The 12,941-nt window shown below is 44.4% G+C and overlaps 2 protein-coding genes across 3 annotated transcripts; both read right to left on the bottom strand.

Annotated features, from left to right (window-relative positions):
• Positions 1 to 1,071: 1,071 nt before the first annotated feature.
• rbm4.1 (RNA binding motif protein 4.1) lies at positions 1,072 to 5,408 on the bottom strand. Of its 2 annotated transcripts, none has more exons than XM_085400745.1 (3): positions 4,894 to 5,408; positions 3,476 to 3,899; positions 1,072 to 2,789 (listed from the first exon to the last, which is right to left on the bottom strand). In XM_085400745.1, the coding sequence occupies exons 2-3, from the start codon at positions 3,879 to 3,881 to the stop codon at positions 1,936 to 1,938; spliced, it is 1,260 nt and encodes a 419-aa protein (XP_085256871.1). In that variant the 5' UTR covers positions 3,882 to 3,899; positions 4,894 to 5,408; the 3' UTR covers positions 1,072 to 1,935. The 2 variants fall into 2 exon arrangements, with proteins under 2 accessions (XP_085256871.1, XP_085256872.1); XM_085400746.1 differs by lacking the exon at positions 4,894 to 5,408 and adding an exon at positions 4,678 to 4,864.
• A 397-nt stretch (positions 5,409 to 5,805) lies between these two features.
• LOC146676475 (RNA-binding protein 4.1-like) lies at positions 5,806 to 10,008 on the bottom strand. The gene is made up of 4 exons (XM_085400747.1): positions 9,892 to 10,008; positions 8,475 to 8,903; positions 7,387 to 8,123; positions 5,806 to 7,222 (listed from the first exon to the last, which is right to left on the bottom strand). The coding sequence occupies exons 2-3, from the start codon at positions 8,884 to 8,886 to the stop codon at positions 7,393 to 7,395; spliced, it is 1,143 nt and encodes a 380-aa protein (XP_085256873.1). The 5' UTR covers positions 8,887 to 8,903; positions 9,892 to 10,008; the 3' UTR covers positions 5,806 to 7,222; positions 7,387 to 7,392.
• Positions 10,009 to 12,941: the final 2,933 nt, after the last annotated feature.

Below are 12,941 nucleotides of genomic sequence, written 5' to 3' on the forward strand. Positions count from 1 at the left end.
CCTTAGTTATGCACAGCTTGTTATTTAGGTAACAATGGACAGTCTGAGCAGGGACGATGGAGTCAGTGATACACTCAGTAAGCCCACTGATGTCCTCACTGACAAGTTTACAGTGTCTCCCAGTCTGTCACCTCAAAACAGCCCTGTAGTTTCACTAAGACCTCCTTTAACCATTCGCACATGCGTGTGTGTCTGTATGCTAACAGTAGGTCTAAAATTCTCTCCCCCTTGGTGGGACAGACCACGTACTGTGTGAAAGTTGGCAGTGTAAAACTTCAGATACACAGCCAAGTGTCATTACTAAAGTTACTGTACATTATACATAATCATAACAACAATAATAATAGTACTCACTAGTTCTGGTCAGCCATGAAGCAGGACAAGTTCAGACTCCAACGGACAATCAGCTCTGCAGGGAGGCTTATCAGCACCGATATATCCCCTCCATCAAGGACCTGTACAGGCCCAGTTTTAGGAAAGGGCCAGAAAACATCTCTGCAGACCCTTCACATTGCAACTGCTTCCTTCAGGAGGCACTACAGAGCGCTGTTTACTAAAACCAGCTGCCAAAGACAGTTTCTTCCCCCAGGCTGTCATGCTGATGAACACTGAGAAATAGCCCACTGTTATATCATTCAAGGTAACAGTGGCTTAGTATTACACTATTAAAATGAGTGTCTAAGATTCATCCAGGGTTGCACTATGTTCACCCCATTTATAGCTATGTAACTTGTAAAAGAGCAAGAGGGTTTTTTTTTTAAAACAAAACAGGTTTTTTGCATAAAAAAAAAAAAACTTGAACTGGAGTCAAACAAACTTGGCCAAACAGATTCTGATATATAAACATGTCCAAGTCAATGTTTATCATGTCATGACATATTTCATGTCACAAGTTGCATTTATCATTCTCTGTATGACAAAGTGATCTTCCACCAGTCTTCGCTTGTGTGTTCACGGGCTGATGGACTCTGCAGTCGATTTCACATCTTATAGTAAGTGCGTGCGTGCGCGCGCGCGCGCGCACACACACACACACACACACACACACACACGAGAGAGGTCACAATCCTCAAACTTTAGACAGATTTTTTATTATAACCTAATAGTGAGAAATCAATACAGACAAAAAGGTTCCGAGGTCAATGCTTTACTACTACAGGTTGAACATGTGAATCTCATATTTATCATAGCAATGGAAATCAATGGAATTTAAGTAATGTTCCTACTGTCAATAAAAGAAAAAAAAGAAAAAAAAATCAAACACAATGTAGCTTAAGAAAAAAAAAAAAAAAGTTCTCCCATCTTAATTTCACAAATGTTTTCATCTGATCCCGAACAGAAAAGTGGAACCATGAGAAGGAAGAGAAGGTCCTCGTTTTCAGGCTTCAAGCACTCACATTTGTTTAGCCGTCGCTGCAGTTATGAGGCATACTTCCACTAACACAAATACACTAAACGCACATAATACATTAGAAGCTGCTGAATACACTTTAAGTTCTATTAACAGAAGACTCACCTTTACAATAAGCACCATGCACTAATGTAATGTGTTCAGGCTATGTATGTTTTTTTCAGAAGGGCAAAAATTCAGTTGTGGCAGTGTCACATAAGGAACCAGGCTGGACCTGCTTTTACATACTTGCTAACTGCAGCTATACCACAGCGTGTTACAAGACAATGAGAGATGGGAAACTGAGCCACTGTTTGGACTGGAGTGTGAATTAGGACCTGGAAGAAGATCAAAGCATATTGTGAATGTATCCAACCATTTAGACTTAAATGTTCTGCTTACTGTGCCCACCCACCCACATACAGAGCGCTGACTTTAGCTTCAAACAACAGCAATGAGATTCACTGTGTGACGTTTACATGGCACTTCGGCTAGCCTACCTGCTTACTGTAAATCAGCTCTGCCCTGACTGCATGGGACAAGCACTAGTATGTATACCGTGCCCGCTCCGCGCCGGGATCCCGCGGATTTTCATAGGTAGAACTTCTTGGGAGGGCGGTCACCGGAGAAAGGCGCGAACGCTCATATGTATATCCATCTGCTTCGGCAGCAACTCTCCGAATCGGACTCCGGTCACGTGCGTAGTATGAAGAGACTGGGGCTGGTGGAGGAGGGAGGGGAGGGCGCTCGTATGGGTTGACATTAGAGGGAGGCAGACGCTCTCTCATTATAGCCGTGGAGGAGGACGCTGCTGGAGCAGGCAAGGGGACAGCGCGGCGTTCCTCGAAATAACTGCCTCCGTAAGTATTGGCCCTGTACTTCTCGTAGTAGTCCACAACCCCGTACGGATCTCTTTCCTCATAAGGCGACCGTCGCACCGGGTAGGCTGGGAACGCGCCATAGAGTGAGCCGTTGCCCCTGTATGCTGCCTCGCCGCCATACATCTGAGCCATGCTATGTTCTGCAGCAGCATTTACACCATACCCCGGGTGTGGCCCATACCTCATTGCACCCTCATAGCCTGCACCTCTTCTGTACCCTGCCATGTTGCTGCTGTGACCGGAACCTCGGGAAAAACCGTGCACAGGAGCATAGCTGCCACCGTAATCTGGTTCGCCACTGAAGTCCGGATGATAACCCCTGCTGCGACCCCGCCCGCCAAATCTCGAGGCATCGTATCCATCAGACTTTGGCTCTGAACCGTGGTAGCCATTTTGGTCAAGAGGGCATTCTTTGGACCAGTGGCCTTCCTGCCCGCAACGATAACAACCCGATCTGTCTCCCATTCCCGGCGCAGTACGCAGGCGGCTAGTCGAAAGCTTCACGCTCATCAGTTTGCCTTAAAAAGAAAAGACTCAATAAGGATTTATACCTGCATTCATATTTCCTGCCTGTATCAATCAGCTAAAAGGCTGCATTGTATTCCAACAGTAGCAAGAAGACATACCTAATGATTTGAGCACTAAAAATATGGTTATTAAAGCTGAAATCCGTAACTTGAAACGCTTCTTAAACCACCGAAAACACAACAGGTAACTAATACGATGTGATCAGTGAGCGTCAATTTCAACTTGTACCCGTGGTGCGGACGTGGATCTCACCGGCGCAACCCGAGATTTATGATCCTGCGAATAAATGCGTGTCAAACACCACGTTCTACGAACAGGACTACGTCATGTCCGTTTTAATCCTGCCCTTAATGGGACTATGCATTTGGTCCGATTTGTACACTCTATGTACTTCAAATCAAATACTTGGAATAACCACACAACAGGTGTTTACCTGACGAGTGAGTCATAAATTCCAGTCTGTGTCCCTTTAAGTCCACAACACAGGCGGATATTACCAAAGACATTACGGATACCAGCTTTAAAATGATGTTGGAATTGTCTATTAAAACTTACCTTAGTTCTTTTTACTCACCTGCATTTGAGCAATAATTTACCCATCAACATAACAACAATATTGATACTACATCTTTAATCTGACTTTAATTAAATCATCAAGCCCAGCCCAAGAGTTCACCTTTAAAAGCTGTGTTGTCTAACTGATTAATGGCTTCCATGGCATCCTCCATTCTCTCCATGTGAACAAAAGCATAGTTTTTTACTATGTCACACTCCAACACAGCGCCAAACTCTTCAAACTTGGCCCTCAGCTCCTGGTTGGTACAGGCAATGTTGCCAACGTGCAGTTTGGTGGATCCCCTTGACTTGCCACGACTTAATTCCACGTTCATAGGCTGGCCATTCAGCTCATACTGGTGGAGATTGCGGATGGCTTCCTCTGCCTCTGTTTTGTCATCCATGTGCACAAAGCCAAAGTTCTTGACAATTGAGCATTCTGCAATCTTGCCATACTGAGAGAAGAGAGAGCGAAGTTCATCTGATGTGGTGTCTGGGGACAAGTTCCCTATGAATATTTTCACCATTGTGCAGGGTCCACGTCACTAAAGGAAGAGAGGAACTTCAGCATTAGTAGCATCATGACTCCGATGACTGAATTGAAACTTTTACCAGTTCATTTAACAAAATGCTATTCAGTTCAATTTTATTAATATAGCGCCAAATCACAACTCCAAGGTTATAAGGTGAACTTCTGCAATAATGAGTTTCCAGCAGTGTTGTTGAGCAATCACTACTCAAACTTTATGGACTTTTCTCCATTGACAAGGCTTCCTGGGCATGTAGGAGTGAGGACCCCTACTAGTTAACTGTATAGAAAGTCTCCACGTAATCTCATGGGGACAACACGAACAACACTGGTACAGTCCGCACAGAATAGAGTGGCAGCAATACTAACAAAGCCAGCACTCTGACAGTATTTCATTAAAGATAACCCACTCAGCTTTAACGAGTCACCGTATGGGCCTTGAACGTCAACTGGAGAATAACGTAATGGACGCGCTCTTTGGGCAAAAGTTTAAGCGCAACAATTAAAGTTTGACGAAGGAGCTGACCAACAGACAAAGCTGCAGTGGACTGGATTCAGCGGAGCCATTTCTATCGGCTGTTTAGTTTACAAAGAACCAGCGTGGTGTGCGGAGTCCAAAGGAAACGCGCGAACGAGCCATTAGCAAGCACAGCAGTGCCCGCGCGGTGCTTAACCGGACACTGAGCACGCAGCCGAAAAAAGTCGTTAGCGGCACCGCTAAATAACATCACCGCAGCTTATCTGATTACAATGTGCATCAAAACCTGACAAAACACTTACACACTTAAACTTACCGCACTATACTATGCCTGCTTTGGTTACTCTTACGTAACGTCACAACATTCAGGCTGCGGCCTTCACTACACGAGTCGCGAGGCTGTAGCTTGGATATTGGATTAGCAGATCTCTTTTACAGCAAACACTTCTGGAGCAGCTGGAACTGTGGTGCACTGGGTCACTTTCGCAACCGATTTTTGTTCCTCGCAATTACGGGGTAATACAATTCATACCTGTTAAAAGTCGCACTCCTCGTCTCCTCCCTCGGAGAATGAAATGGCGGCTAGCGCGTTGGCAGGCAAATACATACAGCTAACCCCGCTAGCGCTTTTTGGGAGGGACTAGCTAGCACCGAAAGCTAAGCCATGGCGTCTCCACATGCAGAGCAAAGGAAACCAAGGCAGGAGAATAGGCAAGATGGAGGATATACTTCGTGACTACGTGTAAAATAGTTTTTTTCTAAACATTATTATCAGTACTTGAACAGTGACATTTAAGAAATCAGACTTGCTTTGGAAGATTAGCACCTAATCACGCTGATCAAAAGTGAAAAAGGTTCTTTCATACAGTCGCTGGATCACATCATTGGGTCTTTGAAAGCGTTCATGCGGAGACACACAGCCCACTCAAAGCTGGATCTGTAGTTTGGAGGTCCCATCTCGGTTCGCGGAGCAAAGTTTTCAAGTTAACTGGACTACCACATACAGATTAGTGTCAATGCGTTTCGTCCAATATGTTCTGATATGAAAACCTTATAACAACGTAGCGAAAGAGGGGGCAATTTCGTTCTGATCCATCCCAGTTTGGGCACAGTGGATCGTCCTGTATACTCTACCATCCGCAGCAGAATAAAACACACATGACCCAAACTGTGGCTCAGCACATAAGGCTGTTTTGGTTTGTCAAAAATAATTTTTATTTCTCCTGGCTTGTCCCGGTGACTTCTCTCTCTTTTAAATGGAACTCTTTTAAATGGAATGGAATTGTTAAGATTTAAATGGAATCTTAACACAATGAAGAGACAGGGGTTAGTGTTTTTTCTCCCTAAAATCTGCACTGAAAAGTTTAATTCAACTGTGGCTCTACATCAATGAAGAGCTTTAAACAAACAAACAAACAAACAAACAAAAAACAGAATTTCAAAGAAATATAGATTTTAAATAGGTGAAGAATGGCCTTTCATGGAGACTTTCTTTTTTACAAGACATCGTCTTGAACATTAACCTTGAGCCCCTATTTGGACAAATAACTGGATTTTATTTTCTGATATTCATACTTGGAGCATTTTTAGAACAAAATACCAAAAGCCACACCACTGCATTCATCATACTCAAGTAAAAAACTGAAACGAGCATGACCAAAATAATTTTGGCTTTATTAAAAATCATTAACTTCAGATTTTTTTTAAAAGGTATATTAATATTTTTTCAGCTAGTATGAAAAATACAAACTTCAAATCCACTCATAAGCAAAACAAGGAAAGGCACCTTCAACAGTACACAGGACGTGCCTCACAACTTCTACAGCTCTGCTCCGTCCCCCCACAGACTTGTTCCTACTCAGTGTTACATGGATACAATAGAGATCTCACACACCGTGGCTCGTTTCTGTTGTTGGCTACAGGCAGTCAGCACCACTATCATCGGGAAGAAAACCGTTTGTCAGTTGCACAATCCATATCAGCTAGCAGTCTCACTTTGGTGTCACTTAGTTGAAGAATTTTAGCCCAGCAGACACCTCAATTATTAGAAAATGAACAAATAGCAGAACCCACAGACACATTTAAATGAGAAAAAAGCTGGAATGTTTATGATCTCCAGGCTTAACTTTGGTTTAAACTCAAAGTATCCCTCTGTAAATGCTAACTGAACGCTAGACTGCACACACATCCATTTCCCTGCTGCTGCCTTTAGCCTTTTAATCCACTACAGAGGGAAACGCTGCACCATTCGATTCCACACGTCTGGCTTTACCTGTTATAAAATACACATTGAGAGTTACCGCCCGCTGCAGCAATGATGCTGCAGCAATGATGATCATTTGTAACACTTTTTTCTCTTTATCCAAATTCGTTTTACTGACACACATGTCAAATGTGTGAAAGCGCAAAATCCAATTCTTCTGTGCAACAGGTAACCTATGCCATTATGTGGAATGAGGTATGCTTCATGCAATCTTAAAAAACAAAACATGTATTAACTGAACAAGAATATGTCTAAATGACAAAGAAAGACCAAAAATTATTATTTGCCGATTTGAACAATTTGCAACAAATGATGAGAGACATGTAAAGAAAGAAAGACTTGGCTAAAACCCGAGCTGAAAACCTGCAGAGTAAGAAAAATGTCAAAGTGTGACATTTGCTAATCGCCCCTTCAGAAAACAAGCTAGGGGAACATGGCTGAAAAGGACGAGTCGTCTGCAGGCCACTGGCATCTCAGATGCCTAGAAGATACGGACACCATTTTCCAAACAGAGTCTCTTTGCCGTACATCAACGCAGACTGAAGGAATCACACTTGAAGTGACGGCAAAGGAAAAGTCTTGCAGTTCACAGACAGACCTAGAAAGAGAGCACAGCATTCCTGAGAAACAGTGCTGACACTTACCACAACTTTAAAAGATTCAGAACGTTAAAAACAGTCCAAGTTCAGACAAACACAGAACCGCGTCAGTGCCCGCTGACTGCTAATGTCTTAAAGTAACGTTATGGACTGTGGTGCTCACCTGGCTTTAGTAAGGCGCATAACGTGATGCATAATGACCCTTGGGTCGTGCAGCTGTGTATGAGCTCCTGGAGGCAGAGGCAGGCGACAGTTGTGTTCGCTCATAGGCAAAGCTGGCCGATGGGACAGCTGCTCGTCTGGTCGGGGTGTGCTCACCTGTGTAGCATGCGGCAGGCGCTTGAGGCGGAGGCAGGGCCTGACGCTCAAAGGGATCTACACTGGATGAGAGCTTTGAGATGGAGGAAGGTGGGGGAGGGGGAAGGTAGGACATGCGCCGATCCTCAAAATAGCTTGAGCCAAAAGGATGAGCTCTGTACTTCTCATAATAGTTGACGCTGCTATAGAAATGGTCACGATCAAAGGCTGGTGACCTATCAGCATAGGAGCCTGGTGCTCTGCTGCTGTACCGATCCCCTGGCTCAGAGGCGTAGCCGCCAAGCCTGTGGGGAAGAGGTGGAGGCAACCCACCTACGTAACTAGCTGGACTATATGCAGAGCCACCCATGTAATCAGCTGCTGCAGGTGAGGCCATCCCGTAGCTGCCATAACTTGGGAGACCGTGTGGCGGGGCCTGGGCGCCGCGGCCTCTCATGCCGTCACTGTGGCTACCGTTCCGAGCGACTGGACAGTCTTTCGACCAGTGGCCGTGTTTCCCGCAGACAAAGCAGCCCGTATGATTTCCCATTCCCGGGGCAGTGCGAAGCCGACTGGTGGATAGCTGTACGCTCATCAGCTTGCCTTGTAAGGAAAGAGAAGACACGCATGAGACCGTGGGGACTCTGACACGGAAAGCTTCTTAACGACCATTAAACACGTTAAAGCGACAATGACTGAGAAAAGCGAAAAAACGTGCAGGTGACTGAATGACAGTGCAGTGCCCATTCATCAAGTACACTGCCACTGGTTTTACAAAAAGACCTTCCAAACTTGTGATTATTTTTAGTTAACTCGTCAGTTAAAGCAACGGTTATCTATACTCTGTGGAAATACATCAGCAAGAGGACTTTACTTATCCCTACGGCGGCAAAATAGAATCCAAAATCGCATGTACAGAGAAGACAACTTGCACTCCCCTGCCCGAGCGTTCACCTTTGTAGGCTGTGTTGTCCAGCTTACTGATGGCTTCCATTGCATCTTCGACTCGCTCCATGTGAACAAAGGCATAGTCCTTAACAATGTCACACTCCACCACTGGGCCAAACTCTTCAAACTTGGCCCTCAAAACGTCACTAGTGACCTCTTCCCCGAGGTTGCTGACATGCAGTTTGGTGGTGGACTTAGGCCTCCCTTTGCTCATTTCCACATTCATGCGCCAGCCGTGCAGCTGGTGCTGGTGGAGGTTTTTGATGGCCTCCTCTGCCTCGCTCATGTTGCTCATGTGTACAAAGCCGTAGTTTTTGACAGTGTCACATTCTGTGACTTTGCCGTACTTCTCGAAGAGTTCCCGTAGCTCCTCTGCTGTGGCATTGCAGGCAAGGTTGCCAATAAAAATTTTCACCATGATGAATTCTGTGTATCCTAGAAGATCAAGAAATATGTCTGTTAGGAACACATTCCATACTTATTGATCTAAAAGGATGTGAGGGCCATTGCCCATTTCTGTTGGTTAACAATGTCATGAAATTGCTGCCTTATACAAATAAATACAAACTAAATCTAAAAGCAATTGTTCAGCTAATACAAAGGCCTTCGCAAACATTAACAAGGCAGGGCATGTTTGCTTAAACTGTTGAATGTGTTCACACCAAACATCAATGAGGACAGGCCAAAATCAAGTCACATAAAAGGAGAGAATCATTCACTCAGCTTTCACCAGCTTCTTTTATTAGACCGCAGAAGATTCAACGTGTGGACTGTCTGTGGTGGTCAGAATGATGTCCATGTCAGACACTGGCAGGATAGCTTCTTATTTGTACTCATCACAGGCGATCTGACATGTGTGACTACTTGAGTGGTCAAGTGTACACACAGAGACTACACAATTCATTTAAACTGTAACTACATGTTGCTGCTGCAAAATGATCGGCAGATGAGAAGAGCTGAATTCGGGGCTGTGTGACATAAACAGACTTTTGCTGAGCAGATGTGCTAACTTTTGTGTGTGTATGCTGTATTTGGAAAAGTACCACCTTCATATTACACTGCCTTCATTTGTCAGCGGAGACATGTCAACACCAGTTTTGCACTCGTAAAGTAGCTAGCTTGTTAGCACTAATCCGTATGTTACATTAATCACACGATAACGAACCCTAACGCCCCAGGTACGTGTTGCTCCCAATTTCTAAACTATGTAAACTGCGTTTAGTTCGCAACTCTTCACCATTCATCCACTGCTATTTATAATTTTTGACTGTAATACGTCCAGGAAGCTAATGCTCGCTAGCCGCAGACTCACTCACTTTGGCCTGTTAATTAATTTTCTTCTTTAATAAACACCACAACGTAAGTTTTACATCGCACACATAAAGAGTCGTGTCACGTCTTCACACCAAAACCCCCAGCTCACCTATAAAGAGACGTAGGCCTCGATACCAATGAATGAACAATGAAATGACGCCACTGTACCGTCCGCGTTCTCTTCTTCTCCTGTTGTTTTGATTGGTAGTTAGCAAACCAGCTTGGAGCCGTTCGCCCTCTACTGGCCTGGAGTGCGAACAAGTCAATCGGCGCCAAAAGTGATCGAGCTCGTTGACCACAGCATATTTTTTTTAACCATTATAAAAAAGGACATTAGATATAAAATTTACTGAAAAAAAACCCTAAAGCATAAGCAATCAGTTCAACCTGCCATGTTGTTGTTGTTTTTGTTTTTTACAAAGGCAGGGCAGCCAGCAGAGCAAAAGGAAGCTGCGACATGAAAATCAAACATGGAGATAAAGGAAAGATGGGAGCAGGAAGGCCCTTGAGTATTTCACCTTATTTAACATTTCTGTACTATTGTTATTTAATAAGATGTTCTTATACAAAGGGTTTCTGTGTGCAAAAAAAGAAAAAAAAAAAAAAAACAGAAATGAGCTGCACTTTTGTGGCTTGTACACTGGGAGGCTCCAGTAAAGGTTTGAACCATTGACTGTAGAAAACTATGTGTCTACAGGGAGTGCAGAATTATTAGGCAAATGAGTATTTTGTCCACATCATCCTCTTCATACATGTTGTCTTACCCCAAGCTGTATAGGCTCGAAAGCCTACTACCAATTAAACATATTAGGTGATGCGCATCTCTGTAATGAGAAGGGGTGTGGTCTAATGACATCAACACCCTATATCAGGTGTGCATAATTATTAGGCAACGTCCTTTCCTTTGGCAAAATGGGTCAAAAGAAGGACTTGACAGGCTCAGAAAAGTCAAAAATAGTGAGATATAGTGAGGGATGCAGCAGTCTCAAAATTGCAAAGCTTCTGAAGCGTGATCATCGAACAATCAAGCGTTTCATTCAAAATAGTCAACAGGGTCGCAAGAAGCGTGTGGAAAAACCAAGGCGCAAAATAACTGCCCATGAACTGAGAAAAGTCAAGCGTGCAGCTGCCAAGATGCCACTTGCCACCAGTTTGGCCATATTTCAGAGCTGCAACATCACTGGAGTGCCCAAAAGCACAAGGTGTGTAATACTCAGAGACATGGCCAAGGTAAGAAAGGCTGAAAGACGACCACCACTGAACAAGACACACAAGCTGAAACGTCAAGACTGGGCCAAGAAATATCTCAAGACTGATTTTTCTAAGGTTTTATGGACTGATGAAATGAGAGTGAGTCTCGATGGGCCAGATGGATGGGCCCGTGGCTGGATTGGTAAAGGGCAGAGAGCTCCAGTCCGACTCAGACGCCAGCAAGGTGGAGGTGGAGTACTGGTTTGGGCTGGTATCATCAAAGATGAGCTTGTGGAGCCTTTTCGGGTTGAGGATGGAGTCAAGCTCAACTCCCAGTCCTACTGCCAGTTTCTGGAAGACACCTTCTTCAAGCAGTGGTACAGGAAGAAGTCTGCATCCTTCAAGAAAAACATGATTTTCATGCAGGACAATGCTCCATCACACGCGTCCAAGTACTCCACAGCGTGGCTGGCAAGAAAGGGTATAAAAGAAGAAAAACTAATGACATGGCCTCCTTGTTCACCTGATCTGAACCCCATTGAGAACCTGTGGTCCATCATCAAATGTGAGATTTACAAGGAGGGAAAACAGTACACCTCTCTGAACAGTGTCTGGGAGGCTGTGGTTGCTGCTGCACGCAATGTTGATGGTGAACAGATCAAAACACTGACAGAATCCATGGATGGCAGGCTTTTGAGTGTCCTTGCAAAGAAAGGTGGCTATATTGGTCGCTGATTTGTTTTTGTTTTGTTTTTGAATGTCAGAAATGTATATTTGTGAATGTGGAGATGTTATATTGGTTTCACTGGTAAAAATAAAAAATTGAAATGGGTATATATTTGTTTTTTGTTAAGTTGCCTAATAATTATGCACAGTAATAGTCACCTGCACACACAGATGTCCCCCTAAAATGGCTAAAACTAAAAACAAACTAAAAACTACTTCCAAAAACATTCAGCTTTGATATTAATGAGTTTTTTGGGTTCATTGAGAACATGGTTGTTGTTCAATAATAAAATTATTCCTCAAAAATACAACTTGCCTAATAATTCTGCACTCCCTGTATATGTCAGGTCGGGTATCAGATGCCACCTCTCTGGGGACATCTCAGGCCCTCTAAGGCATGGAGGCCTATCTCCCCCCACCACTCCCCCTGCCAGTGGCAGACGCCTTCAGAAATCGATGCATTGGTGGTTCTTTGTGTCCGAGGATGGGCGTCCAGGTACACACCAGTTCACTCCTGGTGGCTGCTTGTCGGGGCCTGGAGCCTGGGGGTGGGGTGCCCTCGGCCTCTTGGCCTGGGGCTCGGTCACTCTGGCACAGCTGATGGAGCTCACGGGCACGTCGCTGCAACCCCCCCTGGCTTCTGCTCTGCGGCTGACCCCTCATCTGGGACTCTCCTCAGCTCTTTCCGGGATAGTGGCACGGTTGCCCCTCTGTTGGTCTTCCTTGGTCTCTTGTGTTCTGAGGGCCTCTGGATGGCTGGAGCCTGGATCTCCTCCATACCTGCTTCATGCCCTGGAGGACGGGGCTATGGCCCCCCCACACCCTCTAGCAGATCATTACATGAAGGAACCTTTTAAATACAAGCGCGTTCATGCTCACAGGTGTACACACGGGTGCTCACACACACAAACTACACCCTTTTTGGCTGCTACCTCAAAGCACACTGTGCTCTGTCAATTTTACATTTTACACAATAATATTCAATATTTAGTATTTACAGTTATATTCACATAGATCATCGCAATGATGTTGTTTATTATATTGCTCTCTTTTTCTTTGCTTGTTTTCTATTTTTTCTTTCAACAGGTGATCCAGGTGATTGATAGATGGATTTTTTGTCTGTTTGTTTTGTGGGTTTTTGTTTTTTGCCCTTTATCGCCGTCCCTCTTCCCCACTGTTTTTCTTTCCCTCTTTCTTTTCCCCAGTCAAGTCTGTCCCATGTTCAGCAAGTGAAAATAAAAT

This window comes from Rhamphochromis longiceps, linkage group LG3, assembly GCF_057381845.1.
Source record: "Rhamphochromis longiceps isolate RC_006_pf linkage group LG3, R_longiceps_female_GT1.1, whole genome shotgun sequence".
In the NCBI taxonomy this organism is placed as follows: Eukaryota; Metazoa; Chordata; class Actinopteri; order Cichliformes; family Cichlidae; genus Rhamphochromis; species Rhamphochromis longiceps.